This window comes from Platichthys flesus, chromosome 12 (genome assembly GCF_949316205.1).
Source record: "Platichthys flesus chromosome 12, fPlaFle2.1, whole genome shotgun sequence".
Taxonomy (NCBI): Eukaryota; Metazoa; Chordata; class Actinopteri; order Pleuronectiformes; family Pleuronectidae; genus Platichthys; species Platichthys flesus.
In genome coordinates this window covers 14,674,530-14,694,279 of record NC_084956.1, presented here as the reverse complement: position 1 = coordinate 14,694,279, position 19,750 = coordinate 14,674,530, and the positions used below count along the sequence as shown (strand labels likewise).

Below are 19,750 nucleotides of genomic sequence, written 5' to 3'. Positions count from 1 at the left end.
CCTTTATATTGAACGAAATGTTCATGTAATCTCTCATTTTCGTTCAATATAAAGGGTAATATTTAGTACGAGTTTGCTATCATGTTGAGTTGATGTGAAAAATAACGGATATCAAACGACTTAAAAGTAATTTGATTATGAAGTTACACTTATTCATAAAATGTCACTTCATACAAATGTGAGTGTATCACAGAAAACTCAACAGCTCTTGTTATTGCAGGAATCAATTCTTGCAAGGAAAAACAAGGAAAAACAGAGGTGCGGACAATATTGGAATCATTTTATCTTTGTGATCTGTGCAAGATTAAATAAATAGGAACAGTCAAGGGGTTTCTTAATTTTTTTATTTTCTATCATTTGAAATATGTTTTTCAAGAGCAAACACCATTTTTAATAGATGCGTGATAAAACATGTCTATAGGATTTCTCCATTTATATGTAGGCTACAGCAAATGCAATTGAATGTGTAATATAGCAGTTAAATGTGTGATAAAGTGTATGTTAAATGCTTTTCTCACTGGGTTAACTGGCTAATACCACAAAGGAAGCCCTGTTTGTGTTGATTCCACAGCTAGTTCATAGCCAGGCACAGCCACTGCAAAGAACAAACAGAAGTTATACAACAACACAGTGTCTAAAGTGGGACAGCCCAAAAAAACAGACACTCTTTTTTCCTCACCTGTTGCATGTCCAGCTCGATCTTCCCTGAGTCATCTCTTTCCAGAGACTTGAACATTTCTGGTTGAGAGGAAAACACAAATACAGTTAATGTAAGCAGGCCTCAGCTCTCTGATTCATATCAATGTAAGATTAAGAGGTATTGGAGTTGTATTTGCGGACACTTACTGAAGAGCATTTCAAGCTTAATGAGACACGCCACAAAACTATCAAAGTCTATGGCATACTGAGCATCGGTGTAACGATTGACTATGGCCTGCAGCACGGCGCTGTTGACATTGAAACCTGTGGAAGAAGAAACGTAAGGATCATCAACTTCCTGTAAGATTGCAGGGTTGGTTTCATACATGAGGATCATTTTGGAGAGGTGTCAGCTATTAACAATGGAAGAATTAAGTTACACAGTCTGGCCCGTACTCTTCTTGTTCCTGTGGTAAAGCATACATGACAAACACCAATGTGCAGGGAAGGAGTCAAACTGGCTAATCCAGTCGGACAATTTCTGGTAGCAGTAATTATACACACAAACACACCACCAGCAACTAAGGATGCTGTATTTTCCTGAGCAGTTAACGGATATTCTACAAAAACAAGTCATGGGCTTCACATTACTGTAATCCACTGGTATTTCAGCTTTAGTGGCATTCTCAATTCAAAGACATACAGAGTCTTAATGCAGTATTACGACATTTCTGATATATCCTGGAGCCATGCAGCAGAGTTTGACAGCTTTGCATTGAAGCATTAGCAGAAGCTGCATGGTCCTTTACATTGTCTACACTTTAACACCATTTGTTGGACATTTGCATTTGAGATTCCTCTCGTGATCATGTCTTTTTACCTGCTTCAGTGGCGGCGCCTCTCATCTCATGGGAACTCATGGTGCCAGAGTTGTCTGAGTCGTAATTCTTAAAGATCGCCTGTGTGACCCAGGCAGCCATGATTTGTGTTAGCAGATGCAGACAGGTGTTCCTACCATGATCATAATAAATGTCATACCAATTTAATCGCAACATACCAAATAATTCTGTATTTTGTTCCAAAGTACGTGGAACTCCATCAGTCCCAGCATGGCACTTCCATCTTTCTGGTGAATGTTAAGGTATCCACCATGCAAAGCCTGCGACTAATAATGTATTAGTCACTTATGTATCTAACATTTGCGAATAGGGATATTAAGTCATCATCAGATGTCTTTTACGGATCTTAACTCCAAAGCTGTAGTGCAGTGAGATTCTGCAGGGTCACAGTGAAAGGACATTTAAGGTGCTGTTTCTCAACATAAAGAATCAGTGTCTGTTTAATGTTTTAAAGAGGATACATCCAACAGACTGACAATAAGTCGACCTGTGTCCAGGCTGAATCCATCTGTCTTGATATCAGACCCTGCAAGAAAGTGACAAAACAAAGTCTATAGTCAATGAACATAAAAGAGTTTGTACTTAAATGAATCACCTTTTTCAGAAGTACTTACGGTGAGAGACAACGTTGTTCAAAACAGTAATCAATTCAAAGACAGATATCTCCATGTCCTGTTTGTAGAACAAATTTCATGAATTTTAATTTGTAATCCAGGATTATGGCGTTTTTAGCATTTTTGTCTCTTCCTTCCACCTACATCGCCTGCAAGCTTCTTGAAGATTTGCTTGAAATGAGGATTCACATCACTCTCAGATATCACGTCCTGTGATAGAAAAATACCAGCAAGTGTGAGTCATGATCTCAGCATGTTAATTGAATGTATATATTATATTGACCAATGTGTTTTTTAAATTCAGTATGGTGGAGGAAAGAACATTTTCTTACCTCCTCTATCTTAGCATCAAGTTCCTCCTCCAGTCGACTGAAAGAAGAAATGCAGAGGGTGAGCACTGAAACAACAAAAAGTTTACAATTTCTATTTGTGACCAAAGGAGCTATCGTCTGACTTGCAGCTTGTAGATGGCTGCATGAGCCAAAGCTCTGTGCTGTACTGCACATGACCCTAAACATCATGTAGTCTGCCTGTTACTGTAACACAGATACCTGGTCGCAGCCTGTTTCTCTGAGAACACCCTGAGAACGAAAGTGCCGTTCTTGTGGGGTGCGAAGGTTGAGGGGACGATGGCGTATTCCCCTGGAGGGAGTTTGAAGCGGTCACACACTTCTCGCATGTTGACGAAGCTGCTGCTCATAGCCACAGCTCTCTGACGCAGCAGAACATCTGGACCCAGATGGACATTGCTGCGACCTTTGTACTGAAGGTTGACAGCAGAGAAGCTTCATTAATGGAAAGCTGTGCGAGAGCCCAGACATCCACAAGACAATCTCACAATCATCTTGATAATTGTGATGTAATTTTAAATGTCGATCTTAAGTTGAAAATCATTACAGAAATGTACCAGAACAAATACAGACCTCATCTGGGACCTGTAAAAAATCAGAAAGACGCATATTTATTGCACATCAGTCAATTAGTCATAAAATAGTCACATACAACAAACTGATTTCATCAGTGATGTCATATTATTGTCAGACACCTTATAAATGGCAAAGCCAATGGTCTCAATGTCGCGGTTAAGCCTCTTCTGTTGTCGTCCATTCTTCTGCATCAGCCCCACCAGAAACGTGCATCCATCCTCGCCATCAAGAGGATCGTCATCCACGTCCTCCAGGCACACCAAAAACTGAGGGTTGGAGGAGAACGTGGCTGGAACACATTCAGAAGGTGAGGTATTGTAAACTCAGAACGTCTTGCTCAGCTGTAACTGTACAAATTATTTAATTTCCCCTCACCTGCATTATTGCGGCAGCCGCCAGCTGTGGAGCCGATCCGCCACATCCCTTCAAACTGGTAATGGTTCCAGTGGCTCACTGTGTCGCTCATGAGCGTATCCGGGGTCAAGTTACAGATCTCCAGCTTGGAGAAGTGCCTGGTGAAGTCAGAGTAGGACATCCTGGCAGAAGGAAAATATATATTACATGATAATATATAAAAAAAAGTGTTATTCATCTCACTAAACAGTTGCTGCTGGAGATACAGAAGATTACGATTATTAATCCATATTCTACCATCAAAAAAACATCCAAAATAAAAATGTTTGTGATGCTATTGAAAGGATAAAGTCAGATTTACCAAAACTCTCCATCTTCCGCCACGTGGTTGAAGTTTGTTTTCTCATCTTTGCTGATGTTTTCCCATTCACTGGATCTAATAATAGTAATTAGAAAACATCATGCTCTTAAAAAATGCCTTGAATTATTCAATGGTAGCTGATGGTTTCTTGATACAGTTATTTACCCATCACTCCAAGGCCCTGTCCACTCCACCTGACCCCACGGGTTCCTGATGCGGACCAGCTGAACCACTCTGCCTCGGGAACGAACCTTCGGAAAGAGCAAGGCTTCAATATATAGGGAAAATGTGCATGCTGTTAAATTAAATGGAAAAAAAGTGGAATAGTACCTCTTCTGCTCCAGTGATTGAGTATGCATGTCCTTTCACAAGTTTCAGAGATGTGACTGCCTCCGTCTCGTAGGCACTAGTTATCTGAGAGCACCAACAGCATACATTGATGGCATTAGTGCTGCTAAATGTTGGATTGTTTGCAGATAGTCATGGAAATCAGTAGTAAAATAAGATTTACATCAATAGAGCAGCCGAGCAGTGAACCCAGCTTCAGTGCCCTCTGTATGATCTGGAAGAGGTTTGCTGGAGCCTTGTCTAGGGAGTAAATCTCTGCAATTCCTCCGGTGAAATCCTCAAAACCTTCAATAGTGTTTCCACCTGAAAGAGCCTCATAGCAACCATTCACCCTGTCAAACACAAAGAGACAGGAATACACTACACGTTCACAGATGCCATAATGTTTCGATTGGAGATAAAAAAGGGCTCATACATACTTTGCATAGGCCTTCTCCAGTAGAGCGCTCCAAAACTCAGAGCCCTCCGCTGAGTGGACAAACAGCAGCTTTCCATCTCTGGTGGGCAAACGGTCGTCGACCACCACGTCCACCCACTCACCAAACTGCCAGAACTTTGAAGGAAATATTTATATTGTTTAATGAATTAGTTCTTAACCCTCCAAGTTCATTCAACTGTCCTGCAGGCAGTTGTGTGAGTCTGCGATTGGATGTTCTGTTTGAGTGTCAGGTGATTACATATGAAACACAAATGTAAAATAGTCTCATTGTTTTTATATTGTCACAATGTTTTTTTTATTCACCATGTATTCAAGTTTCACCTGGTGGTGGCGCTAGAGTGAAGAGCCAGTGGTTTTTAACACTGGTGAGTTATTGATTGCCTTGCGGATGTATAATGACCAGTTTTCATTAAAATAACCCATCATTCTATGATCTAACCTGGCAGGAAAGAAGACAGTCTAAGAAAGATAAAAGACCAGAAACTCAGAGGTTATGAAATTCAGGGTTAGGGGCCAGATGAAAAAAAGCGTTTGTCACCTGGAAGTGAAATATCCCGGCATAATCCTCTGTGAAACTCTGTCCAGGAGGCACCACACGAGCCAGGATGCGGTGGTCCAGAGTCAGAGAGGCTATAGCAGCCAGGAGCCAGCAGTCACCTGCAATGGAGCCGATTCACACTCTGAGATGGGGCAACAACCTTCCTTTGGCAAGCTCAAAAAGACGGGGGTTTATTCCACAGATATGTACAGTATACTGTCCTCTTCTAAAAGCCATTACAGTCCATCATCCATTTTCTTTCCCCTCACTTACCCAGAGCTCCCTGGCAGATGTCTGTCCTCGTGGCTCCATCATCAATGAACTTGGGGTTGGAACACAGCTCCTACAAAGAGCAGCAAACATTTGTTTTTAGAAAAATGTAATTAATCTGGTTTATTTTGGTCCACATATTCAGAAATATGCTACCTACCTTTGGCCTCTTCCAGTTCACTCCCCTGGTCTTGGATGAGTATGGTCCCAGTTCATTGTAGCCCAAGGATTTCCTCTCAGCTGGAAACAGGTTGTCCTCGAAGAGACGTCCACTCTTCAGACACTGCTGCCGCAAACTCTCATAGTCCTGCTGGGAGAACTTCACCGCCTGCTGGTTGGTGCCAATGCCTTGCTCCCTCTCCTTCTGGTGGGCCAGTCGGTCTGCCGTGGATGTCATCCTCCCCTCAGATAGTATCTACACTCGCTGGGGCTGGATTTTTCTCTTGTGAGAGGAGCCGGTCACAAAGTAGACGTGTCTTTGTCCCAGCTTCCTTTATATCTGCCACAGGGTATGGAAGACAGGGATCACATTCAGGGCGGGGCCTCCAATGGACAGGTGAGGCAAACAGAGCAGACCACAGCAACCCTAGGCAAATCACCTGAGAGATAGCTGTGGCCACATCTGAAATGCAAACAGGGCCACACCCTAAAGCGACTCCAACCACCATTCTCATTTGCCCCATTTGTCGACTTCCACTTCAGAAGCAAAGGAAACCCACTATCTAATCGGGTAACAGGCATTCTACAATAATCTTTTACAAAACATCCCATCAAAGAAAATAAAACAATAGAGATGTTTTCCCCAGGTTAGTGTGAGGGATTAAGTTCACACAACGCTTAGAATTGAGACATGAAAGATTAAATGGTTGTAATGAAGTAACAGTTGAGCAAGAGTCAGAGTAGCAAAGTAGCAACACTAAGCCTGGGGGATGTCAATATGCAGTCAGCAAATACATTAGGATTCAATATGGCTATAATGTAATGCCCATATCAATAGAATACATTATTACTGGACTCAGACTGCATTACAAATAATTAATTATACATGTGCTGTTGTTTTTACCAAACAGCTTTAGGGGACCAAAAGTAATTGAGCAAATAATGTTATGTCAATGTTATTTTTGTTCATGTTAATGCTAATGTGAACTTGAATGATATTACTTGACTACAGTTTCTTTTCCTGCTGGTACACATTTAAACTTCACATTAGCTATGAGGCTCTAATTTTCCTTTCAGTTTAACAGTCCATTTGGGGAGCCAAATTTCTCCAATTGCCTTCTGCTTGCCTTGTCATTTATCACAGATTTTTTATTTTGAGAGCCTTGGTAATCAACAAAAACATTATAGTAAAGCTCAATTGGGCTGAGGGGAGCTGCGGAATTAGATAATAATCATTTATGAGCTTTTCATTCCGAGTGAAACTCGTATTCTACTCAGTTATACTGTTATCTACACGGACTATCTAGAGTTTGATGTAAAAAAACAAAACGGATCCAGTCTGTTTGGGTGTGGCTGAATAATTGACAGAGATCTAACAACCCACAAACTGTCATAGATTGAGATTCTATTGAATCTTTTTTTCCACCAGATCTACACCCACCTCGAACTAGCATGAAGAGCACAGTGAAACCCCCCCAGAAATAGCTAAAACTAGTTCAAATTTGGCTAAAATTACTGCTTTCATTTCACACCCATCATTAAAACATAAAAAGTTGATTTAGAAAATAGGATTTGAGTACTTTATCATAGTAATTACATATCTCTATGTCATGACGCTCTGACAGGCCTAGGTTTTTTTCTATGTTAGTCTTCGTGGTTCAGGTGACACAGGCACTTACTCCAGGATAAGGATTAAGAGAAATTGATGCTAATTTTTACTTTTCCAGGTGGCAAGACATATTATTTATTTAGCTGTTGTCAAGTCAATCAGCCCCATACATTCTGAGATAAAGACGACAGTGGAACCGTCACTTTCCCTCTGATTCAATCAGAATGAACTCTCAGTTTAAAGCAACGTGTATATATTTAATTCTCTAAAACTGTCACTGTCAAACATGCTTAGGCCTCATGAACATAAACTTCTTGATATAGTCAGTCAGTGAGCTTTGCTTTCCAAAATACATATGTTTATTGAGGACAGCAGTAGTTTATATTGACACTTCTTGTGATATGTGCTACTTAGGATGGGGCAGTTATTCCCGTTTTAGTATAGATGTGTTTATTATGTGCATGTAAACATAGAGCTTATTGTTGGTCCATATGTGGTTACCTCGTTTCAGAGCAGCTCAGGACAGGGTGTGTATTTATCCACACACAACACATGATGGGCATTACAAATCCAGGCTACACCAGGACATCAGGCTCCCTTATTCATAACTCAATTCATATCCAAGTATTTCTCTGCATATCCTCTGAACATGCACAACAACTTGTATGCACTTGTCACTTTGGTTTTACACTGGTTGGTTTTACTCTCACACTTTGAATGTACTGTATATATTTTATTTGATTAGATTTATATTGAGCGGTATTTTGTTGACCTGAACTGACCTGACCTTCTCGTCCAACAATCTTTATTGATCCTTTGCCCCTGTGTTAACTTACATTTGATAAGTAAAACTTGAAATTGCATTATTATGTTTAAAAAACATGAATCAATTAAAAGTAATTCTTTGAATTTGAATAGGCTCTTTTCTGATGTATATTTCTTTAGTTAATATTTCTGTTAAGTAAGTATTTAATATACTTACCTAATAATAACCTGACCTTTTGCCTTTTTGTGGTCTATTAGCTGTATTTTATATTCGCTGTCCTCAGCACCTCCAGCGGCAGTGTGTGTTACTGCTGGGTGTGTGCCAGTGGCTCCTCCTCCACTTACTGTAGGGGTGTCTCCTGCAGTGTGTGTGTGCGTGTAGCGGAAAGGGGTGGGCCTGCGCTACTGTGCACAGAACCTCTACCCCCCTCTCACAGATTTGCACGATTGTCCCCTCACGACTGTTCCTGTGGAGCTTTGAGTTGTCATTTAAAGCAGTGGTGAGTGCTGCCGTCTCCTTTCTCTTTAATTAGAATCAGTGCACCTCGTTCACCGGCTTAAGGTTAACGGTGCCTCGTGGTTTTATTGTAGTGTGTAGGCCTCTGTGTGGGCTGTTGCGCTGCGTCTGCTTTCACGCACTGCATGATTTGGGGTTGCCAACAGTCTGCACGGATACAGCCGTCACACTGAATGGGACAGATTCATGTGTCACTTGTAGGTACTGGTACAGAGGGGAAATGTGTGGCTGCAGCCCAGTGCGCACACACTGTAAACACAGGCCTGCTTATTCTGCTGAACAGGTGCTGCTCACAATACAAATAGGAGCCTGTATTAAATGCCTGACATACTATGACTTTTTTTTTTTAAATAGTGGAGAGCTTATCATCATCTTCAATTCATAAAGCTGGGAACACATGCGCAGGATAATTCAGACTTTTACGCGCAGGCCATGTTTACACTGAGAGGCTAGTTGATTGGGTTTAGGTTTCTGTTGAGGGTTGAAGTCCCATGGATGACATCACCACCGCAGGACTGCGTGGATCAGCTGTTCTTTGTCCACTGGGGGGTGAAAAAACAGGAGAAGGATGCTTTTTGGTCATTTGACAACCCTCTCTAGCGGTTTGTCAGAGCACAGGGACATTCCTGCAGACTCTACAGGCATGTGGGGGCCCTCAGGGTTGCGAGGGGCCGGCCCTATAAACACTCTCCCTGCCTGCAGAGTTGTTTCTGTCAAAATAATACACTGTTTTGCACAGCAACACGTTGGATTTATTTTTGCTAATGCCACCATTCGTCTCATATCTCCCTCTGGCTCCTTCACCTCAGCAGCTTCATCCAAGTTTTCCCTTCCAACTGTGAATGCCTGCTCTGTTTAATGAACTAGGCTCATTATTATTCCTCTCCAGTGGAGCAGAGGGGCATAAAAGACCATCCCGTGTCCCAATTGTGATTCAGATAGTTCCAGCCAAGTAAAAAGGTTCAATCCAACAAGCCGCTATGATGCTTCACTTAAGGCTGTGAACTTCTTGACATTTGAAAGCATTCAGGGGAGAGAAAAAGGTCCCCACTGAGTTGTTAAGTTTCCATTAGGGCCTGGTTTTCCTGCCTCGCAGACTAATGGCAATCACAATTATTTGAAATGAGAACACTTTTGTTTTCAACCCTGTGTTAAAAAAAAATCAGTAATTGACATTATCTCTCCTTTTTGTCTCATTCCTCCCATCAGCTCGCACATACAGTCAAGGTATCACGTTTCTAACTCGCTTTGTTATCCCTGTGTTTGCCGTGTTTAAGGTGGTGCTCTGCTGTTCATGTCTCACATTCCTGTAGTCACTTTACAAAACTCTCTGTATTTCTGTTGATCCTCTGTAGTTTCTCACTGAAGCTTCATTAACTGTTTTTGTTTATGTCACCACTTACCATTACCCTCCTCCACTCACCAGTATTGTCAGGAATAGGCCTGCATCATTGCTGATGCTCTTTTACATAGCTGCTGCCTGGACTCTGGAAATGCTGAGGTCATGAGTTAAACCAACAAACCTGCTACTCTAAGACCCCTAAATTATATTTTTTCATTTTATTAACTGCTTATTTACATTTTCTTGTTTAGGCTTTTCAGGTGAGTCCTCACCAAACTGTCAGAAACAAAAGTGTTGGGGATCAAAAGCTGAAATTATTATTCAAATTTGTACATTTTTAATTTTGTTTACCAAAAAATAATCACCTTCTAAACCTCAACTTTAAGTGTTAAGTTTAAAATTGCTTAAATTTACTACACGAACGTGATACCAAGGACCTGACCTCAGTTTCTTCAGATGCCTCTTGTTATAATTTCGGCTTCGGAGTAGAATCCACTCTAATCAGCTAATTAATCAGCAGAAATGAAATCCTGCTTAATCACTAGAATAAACATTATTTGTATACACACGCTCTTACACCTGATTTGTTTCCTGTAACTCTTTATACAAGAGCATGCCATGGATGAGCTTTCTGCTATTTATAGACAGCTCCGTGAGTACCCACCCACCACTGCCATTATTTATATCTTGCACCAGCATGAATCCAGCTGGAGGGATATCTGCTACGATATACGCCAACAGGCTCCGCGCAGAAGGCATGGGCTCCAAAGAGCAGGCGTTGCACTTGAACAACCAGGACTATGAGGTGCTGAAGCAGGAGTGCGTGGAGTCAGGCAGCCTCTTTGAAGACCCCTACTTCCCCGCCGAGCCTCCATCCCTGGGCTTCAAGGAGCTCGCCCCCTATACCTCCAAAACTAGAGATGTGGAGTGGATGAGACCCACGGTGAGGAAACTGAGCGTGAGAGTTGATTATTAGCCTATTTAGAATTGTTTTATATAAAAACACCATATTTACGCATTGATTTTTACAAATGTAGAAAATCTTGAAATACCCGTAAATATCCGTCATTATTTTGAGGAAAAACTCTTTCACAAGAGCAATTTCCAGGTGACTCAACAGATTATTGTATGTAAGCAAACATATCAGTGACACTATCTTTTTTCCAGTCTGGAATCTCAGACAGAATAGGACAAGTAGGGACAGGAACTTCTCTGACCACCGTCTGCAGCTGTCAGCATCGCATGTGTCTCTCAGACCACTCCCTGCTGGGACATTTGTTTACAGTGCCTCATTAAAACACAAGCCGCTGATGCATTGGTGGAAAGAATAGCTTTGAAAAATGTGTCATGTTTCAAAGCACTGAATCTGTAGATCCCCAAAATTGTTGAGGTAATTGTGCATGATTGATTTAACTGTATTTAATTTCTCCATAGGAACTGACCGAGGACCCTCAGTTCATTTTGGGTGGTGCCACCAGGACAGACATCTGTCAGGGAGCGCTCGGTAAGTCTGTGTTGGTCATTAATGTTTAAATTATCATGAAAAATAATTAGGAAGACATTACTGGAGGCTTTCTCTCGTCCGCAGGTGACTGCTGGCTCTTAGCAGCCATCGCCTCTCTCACCCTCAATGAAAGGCTTCTTCATCGGGTGGTCCCTCATGGACAGTCGTTCCAGGATGACTACGCTGGAATCTTCCACTTTCAGGTACTTCCCCTTTAGTCTTTTTCAGATCTTTATTCATGATTGTGGTCTGTAAGCTTGAGAGCAATATTTCACATTTAAATTCTGCAATGGTTCTACTCAAAACTTTACTCTGCTTGTGCTCAGATTTGCTGCGCTCAAACATCTGTGTGTGTGTGTGTTGTATTTTTTTTAATTCCCAACATATAAAACACCAGCTGCAGGGTTGACAAGTGAATATGTCCTGCCCTTGTTGTGGGCGTGCTAGCTTTATGTCTATGAGTCCTTTACAATCAATGAATTAATCCATATACCCCCCACCTCCATCAGTTTCCTGTCTGTCTGCTTTAAGTAAAAACGACAACCCCCTCATGTAACAGGACTCCAGCAGATCCCTGGTCAACATTGGAGCAGCAAAATCAAGGATCTCAAATATTTCTGTATGTTATTAGAACACAGTTGCTAGAAGAAACTACAAAAACAAAACAGACACTGCCCTGTTTCCCTCACTGTCATTTATGGGATCATCACCTAAAGCAAAAGTAACCAAAATGAGGGTTGGACAATTTCATTCATCATCACTACACCTGCCATTCTATTAGACCGGGGACTTTGACAGACTTATTGAAAGATTAAATCCATGAGTAGTAAACAAAAATCTGTCCTGAGTTGTCAGATGTTGCTCTGTGTTGCAGTTCTGGCAGTTCGGCGAGTGGGTGGACATCGTGATTGATGACAGGCTGCCTGTCAAAGACGGCGAGCTTATGTTTGTCCACTCTGCGGAGGGCAACGAATTCTGGAGTGCACTCCTGGAGAAGGCTTATGCTAAGTAGGTATTGAAAGAGGCCAGCAGCTGAATTATTCATCATGAGAAGCTGTAAAGCACATTATGAAATGCTGTTGAGGTCTACAATCAAAGTGATGTGATGTTTTTTTAATGTGGCATCAGGCTGAATGGCTCCTATGAGGCTCTGTCCGGAGGAAGCACCACTGAGGGCTTTGAGGACTTCACGGGCGGCGTGTCCGAGATGTACGAGCTCAGCAGGGCTCCGAAAGATCTGTACCGGATCATCGGCAAAGCCCTGGAGAGAGGCTCTCTACTGGGCTGCTCTATCGATGTGAGTGCTGAACACGCTGGCATAGCACCAAGAATTGACGATCAAGACTGCACCATCTTTAGAAGGCCGATAATGTTAAAAGCTCTTGTATTTATTTAAATGCCAGATCAAGGATTCCCAAACCTTTCAGTCCCTGCCCTCCAAAATAATGATACCTGAGACGTTGGACTAGTTTGTGAAAAAATAATATTGGTGCACATATTGGTGCTATAAATTAACCTACTGCAAGGGACACTATGGTCATAAATATTTTTAATTCACATTTGGTTTTATCTTAAAATGGAAATACGAAATGGTTTTAAATTGTACATGAATTATGAAAGTCATTTTTTACTCCCCCCCAAGGGATCCTTACCCTTAGTCTGGCATCCACTGTGTTAGACTATTCACACTCAGTTGCAGTTGTCATGTTGTTACGTTGCTGCAGATCTCCAGTGCCTTCGACATGGAGGCTGTTACATTCAAGAAGCTCGTGAAGGGCCACGCCTACTCACTCACTGCGCTGAAGGAGGTCTGTCTGTGCATGACTCTGTTCTCTCTAATAAGTCACCATAGTTAATAACAGTAAGAGTTATTAATTTACCGTGTCCCTGGTGTTATGCAGGTCGAGTTCCGTGGCAACTTGACGCGCCTTATCCGAGTGCGTAACCCTTGGGGCCAGGTGGAGTGGACTGGAGCCTGGAGTGACAAGTGAGTAAATGTCTCGGATGTACTTTCGTCCCTAGTTTATTTTCCTTAATATCCTCTTTCAAGAGTGTTAATTCACTTTACTCCTGTGTCTTTGCTAGTTCACCTGAATGGGATGAGATCGACCCTTCTGAACGAGAGGACTTGCATCTTAAGATGGAAGACGGGGAGTTTTGGTAGGATGTCGCAGTATGGAGATTTGATGAATTTAATGTTTTGATTTTTAAGTAATGGCTCGGTTTATTTTGGGCCTTTTTGTTGAGATGAGAAGATTGATACAGCTCACACACTTGTACTCTAAATATTAAAGGTTAATGCCAATATCTTTCAACCTGGGCCCTGTGTTTATGAACGTGCGCCTGGCAGAGGCATTCTACTGGACTAATTCTAAAAGTTGTCGTAAGTACCATTCGATTAAAAATCCACATTTATAAACATCGGGCCCAGGCGGAAAAATACCAGAATTCTCCTTTAAGCTACAGCCAGGAGAAGCTCAGTTTAGCTTAGCACAAAGATGGAAATGGGTCAAACATCTAACCTGGCTCTGTCCGTAAATAACAAATCAAAACATCAGCACCTCTAAAGCTCTCCAATAAATATATCTTGTTTGTTAATTGTTTACAAATACATTGAAAATGGGTTCTTCAAGTGGGGTTATTTGTGAATATTTATTTTCCGTTAGTATCATTGACTTCTTAGTGTTTCTCATCACATTAACAGCAACTTGTTGTTTTTACACTTTGTATGGATATGAATTTGAGTTTGTGCTGAGCTATCAACCTCCTGGCTCCAGCTTCATGTTTAAAAGACATATATGTGAATATAACTTTGAAAAAGAACTTAATGGACATAGTGTGAAATATATGTAACAAAAGTTGCACTCCGGATTTTTGACTGAGCTAATCTTAATCTTCCAGGATGTCCTTCAGTGAATTCACGAGGCAGTTTTCTCGCCTTGAGATCTGTAACCTGACTCCTGATGCTCTGAGCGAGGACAGTGTCAGCCACTGGAACACCATCAAGTTCCACGGCTCCTGGAGAAAAGGAAGCTCCGCTGGAGGCTGCAGGAACCACCCCAGTGAGTCCCATCTGTGTGCTCACAGGAAAAATCATTTTCATGCACAAGTGTACACTCTGACATTGATAATATTACTAATAAAGTATTTGAGTGCCGATATCTCAACAACCAGGTCCTCTCGTGTTACTGTGACTATTAAACAGGCTGACACATTGCACTGTCTCTGTAGACACGTTTTGGATCAACCCTCAGTACAAGATCACGCTGCTGGAGGAAGACGATGACCCCGAGGATGATGAGGTGGCGTGCAGTTTTTTAGTAGCTCTCATGCAGAAGGACCGCCGCAGACATCGGCGCCAAGGTCAGGACATGCACACCATTGGCTTTGCTCTCTATGAGGTGAGAACTGTGAAAGATCACTCCACTCCTTGTCTGGTTTACAGATCTAAAAGTATGCTATTTGTATATATTAATTTCTTCATTTATCTTTTTTTTCAGATACCGGAAGAGGTAGGTTTAGCATAAAAAATACAGAGAAAACACTCTTGTGTATTACATCCACACAAGCTTAGGTGAACAAAACGAATACATCCCAACCCATGTGTTATTTCCTCCTGCCCTTAGTTCAGAGGCTGCCAGAATGTCCACTTGAAGAAGAACTTCTTTTTGAGCATGTCGTCTTGCGCACGCTCAGAGACCTTCATCAACCTGAGAGAGGTGAGCACGCGCCTGCGTCTGCCCCCTGGAGAGTACCTCATCGTCCCCTCCACCTTTGACCCTGGCCAAGAGGCCGACTTTGTCCTCAGGGTCTTCACTGAGAAGCAATCTGAAACTGAGTATGTGTTTTTCATGTGTGATGTTTGTCATTTAATGTATTTGTGATGTGTGAAAGTAAAAATCACATATATGTAAATATGTTTTTGTCCATTGCAGAGAACTGGATGATGAAGTCTCTGCTGATTTAGAAGATGAGGTACTTATAAATGACTCATGATCAACACTGAATGAAAAAATTAACAACATTATTAATATCATAAAAGAAATAGCATCCTCAGCATAAGTTGCCGCTTTTTCTTTGTTTTCCTACAGGAGGAAATCTCTGAAGATGATATTGATGACTCCTTTAAGTCCATGTTTGCTCAGCTAGCAGGGGAGGTATGTTCTGAAACACCTGTCTTATTGTTTTTGTTGTAATTAGTACTCGCCAACACTGCTTGAATCGTTTTAAGATATAATTACAATATGGAAAAAAGTAATTAAATTGTTTAGCAGTGTCTTAAATACACATCTTAGATCCAAAATGGCATCACATTTGTTATGGAATAAATACAGTTAAAAATTCTGCTATAATTTATGCTGTATGTGAAAAAAATTCTCGTCTGCTGTGTTAACCAGGATATGGAGATTTCCATTCGTGAGCTTCGGACCATTCTGAACAGAGTTGTCTCCCGGCGTGAGTTTTATTTTTACATATTATTAATACATCTACCAATACTGTATCAGATTCCACTGCAGAGTGCAGTCTACTTCCCATAATGCCTCTGTAACTGAATCATTGTGGACCAGCCTGTGTTATTGGGTGTTATTGTTATTTCAGACAAGGACCTGAAGACTGATGGCTTCAGTGTAGAATCATGCAGGACCATGGTCAATCTAATGGATGTATCCTCTTTGAGTTATCAGGTGTGAGCTGATCAAACCTTTAATGAACTGATTTTCTTGGAAACAAAAAAACTATTTAGCATTTAGTGATTTTCTGGGTGTAGTTTCTTGCCTTGACACCATGGTTGTCAGAAAGATGGCAGTGCCCGTTTGGGTCTGGTGGAGTTTCAGATCCTCTGGAACAAGATCCGGAAATGGCTGGTAAGTTTTATTAAAATATGTGCAAGGTTAAATAAAACTTCAACTCTGCATTTCTACTTACATTTCTGCCACTGTTTCCCAGCTGATTTATAGACAGTTCGACCTCGACAAGTCTGGGGCAATGAGCTCCTATGAGATGCGTCTTGCTGTGGAGGCAGCAGGTATAATTCTCACTGAATCATAATCCTCATTTATCCATGTACACTCCCTCACAGATGACAACTGCAGCTCTTTCTCTATTTTGTTGTTTCCTTTTGTAGGTTTTAAGTTGAACAACAGACTGAATCAGGTCTTGGTCGCCCGGTACGCAGAGAACGAGATGGTTGACTTTGACAACTTCATCTGCTGCTTGGTCAAACTTGAAGCCATGTTTAGTGAGTAGTACTAATGCAGATGTCATTAGAAATACATAAACCAAATGTTACACCATATTATCTTACGGAGTATACAGCGTAATTATGATATCTTGATAATAATGAAAATGTCTACTTGGTTAACAGGATCTTACCAGCAGTTTGACAAGGAGGGATCAGGAGTTGCTGAGATGAACGTCACAGAGGTAATTTCTGTTTTAAAAGAGAGTCCCGACAGTTTTTCAATCTCTTGTTTTATTCTAACTTCATGAATCATGTTGCCAGTGGCTTTACCTGACAATGTGCGGATGAGGAAGAGACGGTACTGGAAGAATAGTGTAAAGGTACAGACTGCCGCAAACCGGGACCCTGAAGACCCCTCAGCCTTAGTGACCTGCTGATCCTTTAACACATCCCACCTCAGCATCTGAAGTAGCAAAGAAAATGCTGTATAACAAATAAGTGGAACCAAGACGCGTATCCCAGCTGAATTTAAGAAACTATGCAGTCATTGTGCTACATAAACTGTCTTCTCGATAAAACAGCATGCGGTTGTGCATGACAAAAATCACTAGCTGTGATGTGCACTGTAGCAGTTAGTTAATTTAACACTAATACATTTTAGTTTTGTTGTCCGTATGAATTAACTGACATACTAACATTTGAACTTATGACATCCCACTGAAGCAGGATAAATAAAATAGAATGATTTTCAGAGGTTGTGCTTTAAAAAGTTAAGTCTTATAGTTTTGCTCAATCATTTTCGTTTCAATTTTGACAAGATTTTTAATATATATTTGATGATATTTGAAACAGGAAATTCTCACCTCAGTTAAGATTTTGTCGTTCTAATCTTGCACCAGTAGGTGGCAGTATAAGCCTGGATCTGATGTCAATGAAGTTTTGTATTAATTATTATTTTTGGCATTGATACTGAAGTTTAGCCTGTTTATATGTTACACCAGTCTTCTTCAGATGACGTTGAAAGTCAAGCAGTTCAATTTAGTTGTTTTATTTTGCACTTGGATTTTATTAAGCGGTTTAGTGAAGTTGCCTCACATTGAGAAATAATGTATTAGTTCACTCAATTGACATATGCAGGGATCACATGATACTGAATGCCTTATACACTACACCATGATGTTGTTAACAGCTATTAAAAATAAGCCAGTCATATGATGTGTTGTGAATGTATGTCGTGCCTTCAATAAATATTGCCCTCATAGTTGTGATTTCTCTATTGTGTTCATTACAACATAATCTTGCCACACATTTGGCTGCTCCTAAAAACTCCTATGCATTCACGTTATAGGTTATATTTACAGTAAGCATAGGGAGGCTTCAGAAAAAGTCAAACATGTTGACAAGGACTTGAATCTCCTTCATGCATTAAGTAACCAAAGGAATACCATATAGACTCAATTTGTTTGACTTAGTGTTCACTTCTTTTAAACTTTACTGAAGGGAAAATATACAATTATGAATAGTCTTTTATTCCCCAGCAGATCGGAAATTATACAGATTATATATGGATTTCAAAAACAACAGCTAGCTGATACAGTTATCAAACAAATGCACTAGCAATTGCCAACACTTTAGAGTAGTCCCCCTCCAGTTCCCGCAGATGTGTTGGTATGGGAACTTTAATCCTCGTCCCTGTAGGGTTCCCGTTGTCCTCAATCAGAACGACATTGTTCGAATCAAAGCGTGGACTCATGCGATCTCCAGGCATCTTGTGTCCAACGATCAGCGCTTTCTTCTTCTGTCCCTTGATGGCAAGCAGCACTCTGTCACCAACTTTTCCTACGCCGTTCTTGGTGTAGACATGGATTACTCTTGGCGGACGGTGATGCGGCGTATTTCCGAGAGGGCTGTTGTCCACCACCCGGACTCTCGACATTTTCTGAATGGCTGCTGATACAGCAGACACACTGGCAAGGAAAATAGTTAATATAGTAAATCAACTAATGACAGAATTTCCGTGAGAGCCCCCCCCGTCAGCTGTAATGCAGAATAACTGAACAAGTTAACGTCAGTATTTCATCACCAACAAATTGTGCCATTAACCATGTTGAATTCGCTGGGATATGAAGATACAAACTTTCGAGACATTCAAGTTTTGCTATTTCAATAAACAAACACAACGGCCACCTAACAAAGAGTAACGGTTACCTGGTGACATCATCCCTTTGATTCATGCGTCAAGGTTATTTTCATCTGTGTTGTTAATCTGTTATTTGATAAGGTTAATCAAAATCTACTGGTCAGGGTCCCTTGAACCCTGGTGGAAGGATGTGGTGAGTATCAGGGAAGAACTCATTAAATGTTGATGCGGGTCCGAAGCAGTGACCAGATCAAGGATTGTTTTATCACTTTTGTTAACAGTGCAACATTTTTGTTTGTCAAAGAGTGTGAATCTTGATGAAATAATTCTGACATATTCAGCGGATCAATATCTCGGCGTGTGGTTGATTTAATTATAGGGGCTGTTGGGCCATCTAGTGAAGAATATTATTTTTCTTGGCTAAACTTAACAGCATGTTTCTATAGTTTAAAAGCATAATTATTTCACATTTACATAATGGAAAACAATAGGAAATATAAAGTATTATAAACACTTGGCTCCACACCTGAGGGATAGATATCTTACCTAAAAGTCCTCTGGTGAATTATGGACGATGGACCCACGAGGAGGCCAGTCAGGGACCTTGAAAGTACGGGGAGAGCCATAACTACGAGAACTGTGTCAGCTGGAGAGAGAAAACATAACACAGTTAGCTTCTAATCAGCTAAAGGGTTGGACGATATCGCTAGCATTAATGATCCTAAAACACGCGGATTCTTCTCTGTTCTAACGATGGGGCCGAATGATTTATGGTTAAGCGAGTTTACTGCAAATGATAATTACACAAATGCTAGAAAATGTGTTTAAGGAAAGCAGCAAAGGATAAGTTAAAATCGTGTGTCGTTAGCTTTACCCTGTGATCACGCTCCATGCCAATGTCAAAAGTGTGACGTCGGTGGCATGCGACCGGCTAGCTTTAGCCGAGCTAGCCGATAGACGCAATATCCATTAGCTAGATATATATACATATTTCACACTGCAAACAGTTTGAACCGCTTTATTTTGATGTTTATTCTTGAATCATGACAAAGTTTGCTCGTGAAAACATGAGCACAAAACAAAAAGCACAAAGCCGGCTACCGCTAGCTTGTTTGTTGGTCTTTGTGCGTCATCTAAACGCGCT

At 41.0% G+C, this 19,750-nt stretch overlaps 3 protein-coding genes across 4 annotated transcripts; 1 reads left to right on the top strand and 2 right to left on the bottom strand.

Annotated features, from left to right (window-relative positions):
* Positions 1 to 329: 329 nt before the first annotated feature.
* Positions 330 to 5,863, bottom strand: LOC133966015 (calpain-2 catalytic subunit-like). Its single transcript, XM_062400694.1, has 21 exons — positions 5,549 to 5,863; positions 5,392 to 5,461; positions 5,119 to 5,237; positions 4,561 to 4,694; positions 4,305 to 4,473; positions 4,124 to 4,207; positions 3,959 to 4,044; positions 3,794 to 3,868; positions 3,454 to 3,614; positions 3,198 to 3,367; positions 3,076 to 3,087; positions 2,704 to 2,915; positions 2,485 to 2,521; positions 2,297 to 2,362; positions 2,153 to 2,210; positions 2,000 to 2,064; positions 1,697 to 1,765; positions 1,520 to 1,598; positions 847 to 963; positions 680 to 738; positions 330 to 595 (listed from the first exon to the last, which is right to left on the bottom strand). Exons 1-21 carry the CDS (start codon positions 5,783 to 5,785, stop codon positions 572 to 574), a joined length of 2,103 nt encoding a protein of 700 aa, XP_062256678.1. The 5' UTR covers positions 5,786 to 5,863; the 3' UTR covers positions 330 to 571.
* A 2,423-nt stretch (positions 5,864 to 8,286) lies between these two features.
* On the top strand, positions 8,287 to 17,727 carry LOC133966013 (calpain-1 catalytic subunit-like). 2 transcript variants are annotated; one of them, XM_062400691.1, is made up of 23 exons: positions 8,287 to 8,421; positions 9,648 to 9,665; positions 10,477 to 10,723; positions 11,215 to 11,284; positions 11,369 to 11,487; positions 12,159 to 12,292; positions 12,413 to 12,581; positions 13,009 to 13,092; positions 13,186 to 13,271; positions 13,370 to 13,444; positions 14,186 to 14,346; positions 14,516 to 14,685; positions 14,785 to 14,796; positions 14,911 to 15,122; positions 15,220 to 15,259; positions 15,376 to 15,441; positions 15,682 to 15,739; positions 15,884 to 15,948; positions 16,081 to 16,149; positions 16,232 to 16,310; positions 16,410 to 16,523; positions 16,650 to 16,708; positions 16,788 to 17,727. In XM_062400691.1, exons 3-23 carry the CDS (start codon positions 10,478 to 10,480, stop codon positions 16,812 to 16,814), a joined length of 2,115 nt encoding a protein of 704 aa, XP_062256675.1. In that variant the 5' UTR covers positions 8,287 to 8,421; positions 9,648 to 9,665; position 10,477; the 3' UTR covers positions 16,815 to 17,727. The 2 variants fall into 2 exon arrangements, with proteins under 2 accessions (XP_062256675.1, XP_062256676.1); XM_062400692.1 differs by lacking the exon at positions 9,648 to 9,665.
* Positions 17,728 to 17,924: 197 nt separating this feature from the next.
* Positions 17,925 to 19,626, bottom strand: mrpl14 (mitochondrial ribosomal protein L14). Its single transcript, XM_062400693.1, has 3 exons — positions 19,481 to 19,626; positions 19,153 to 19,252; positions 17,925 to 18,433 (listed from the first exon to the last, which is right to left on the bottom strand). Exons 2-3 carry the CDS (start codon positions 19,230 to 19,232, stop codon positions 18,067 to 18,069), a joined length of 447 nt encoding a protein of 148 aa, XP_062256677.1. The 5' UTR covers positions 19,233 to 19,252; positions 19,481 to 19,626; the 3' UTR covers positions 17,925 to 18,066.
* Positions 19,627 to 19,750: the final 124 nt, after the last annotated feature.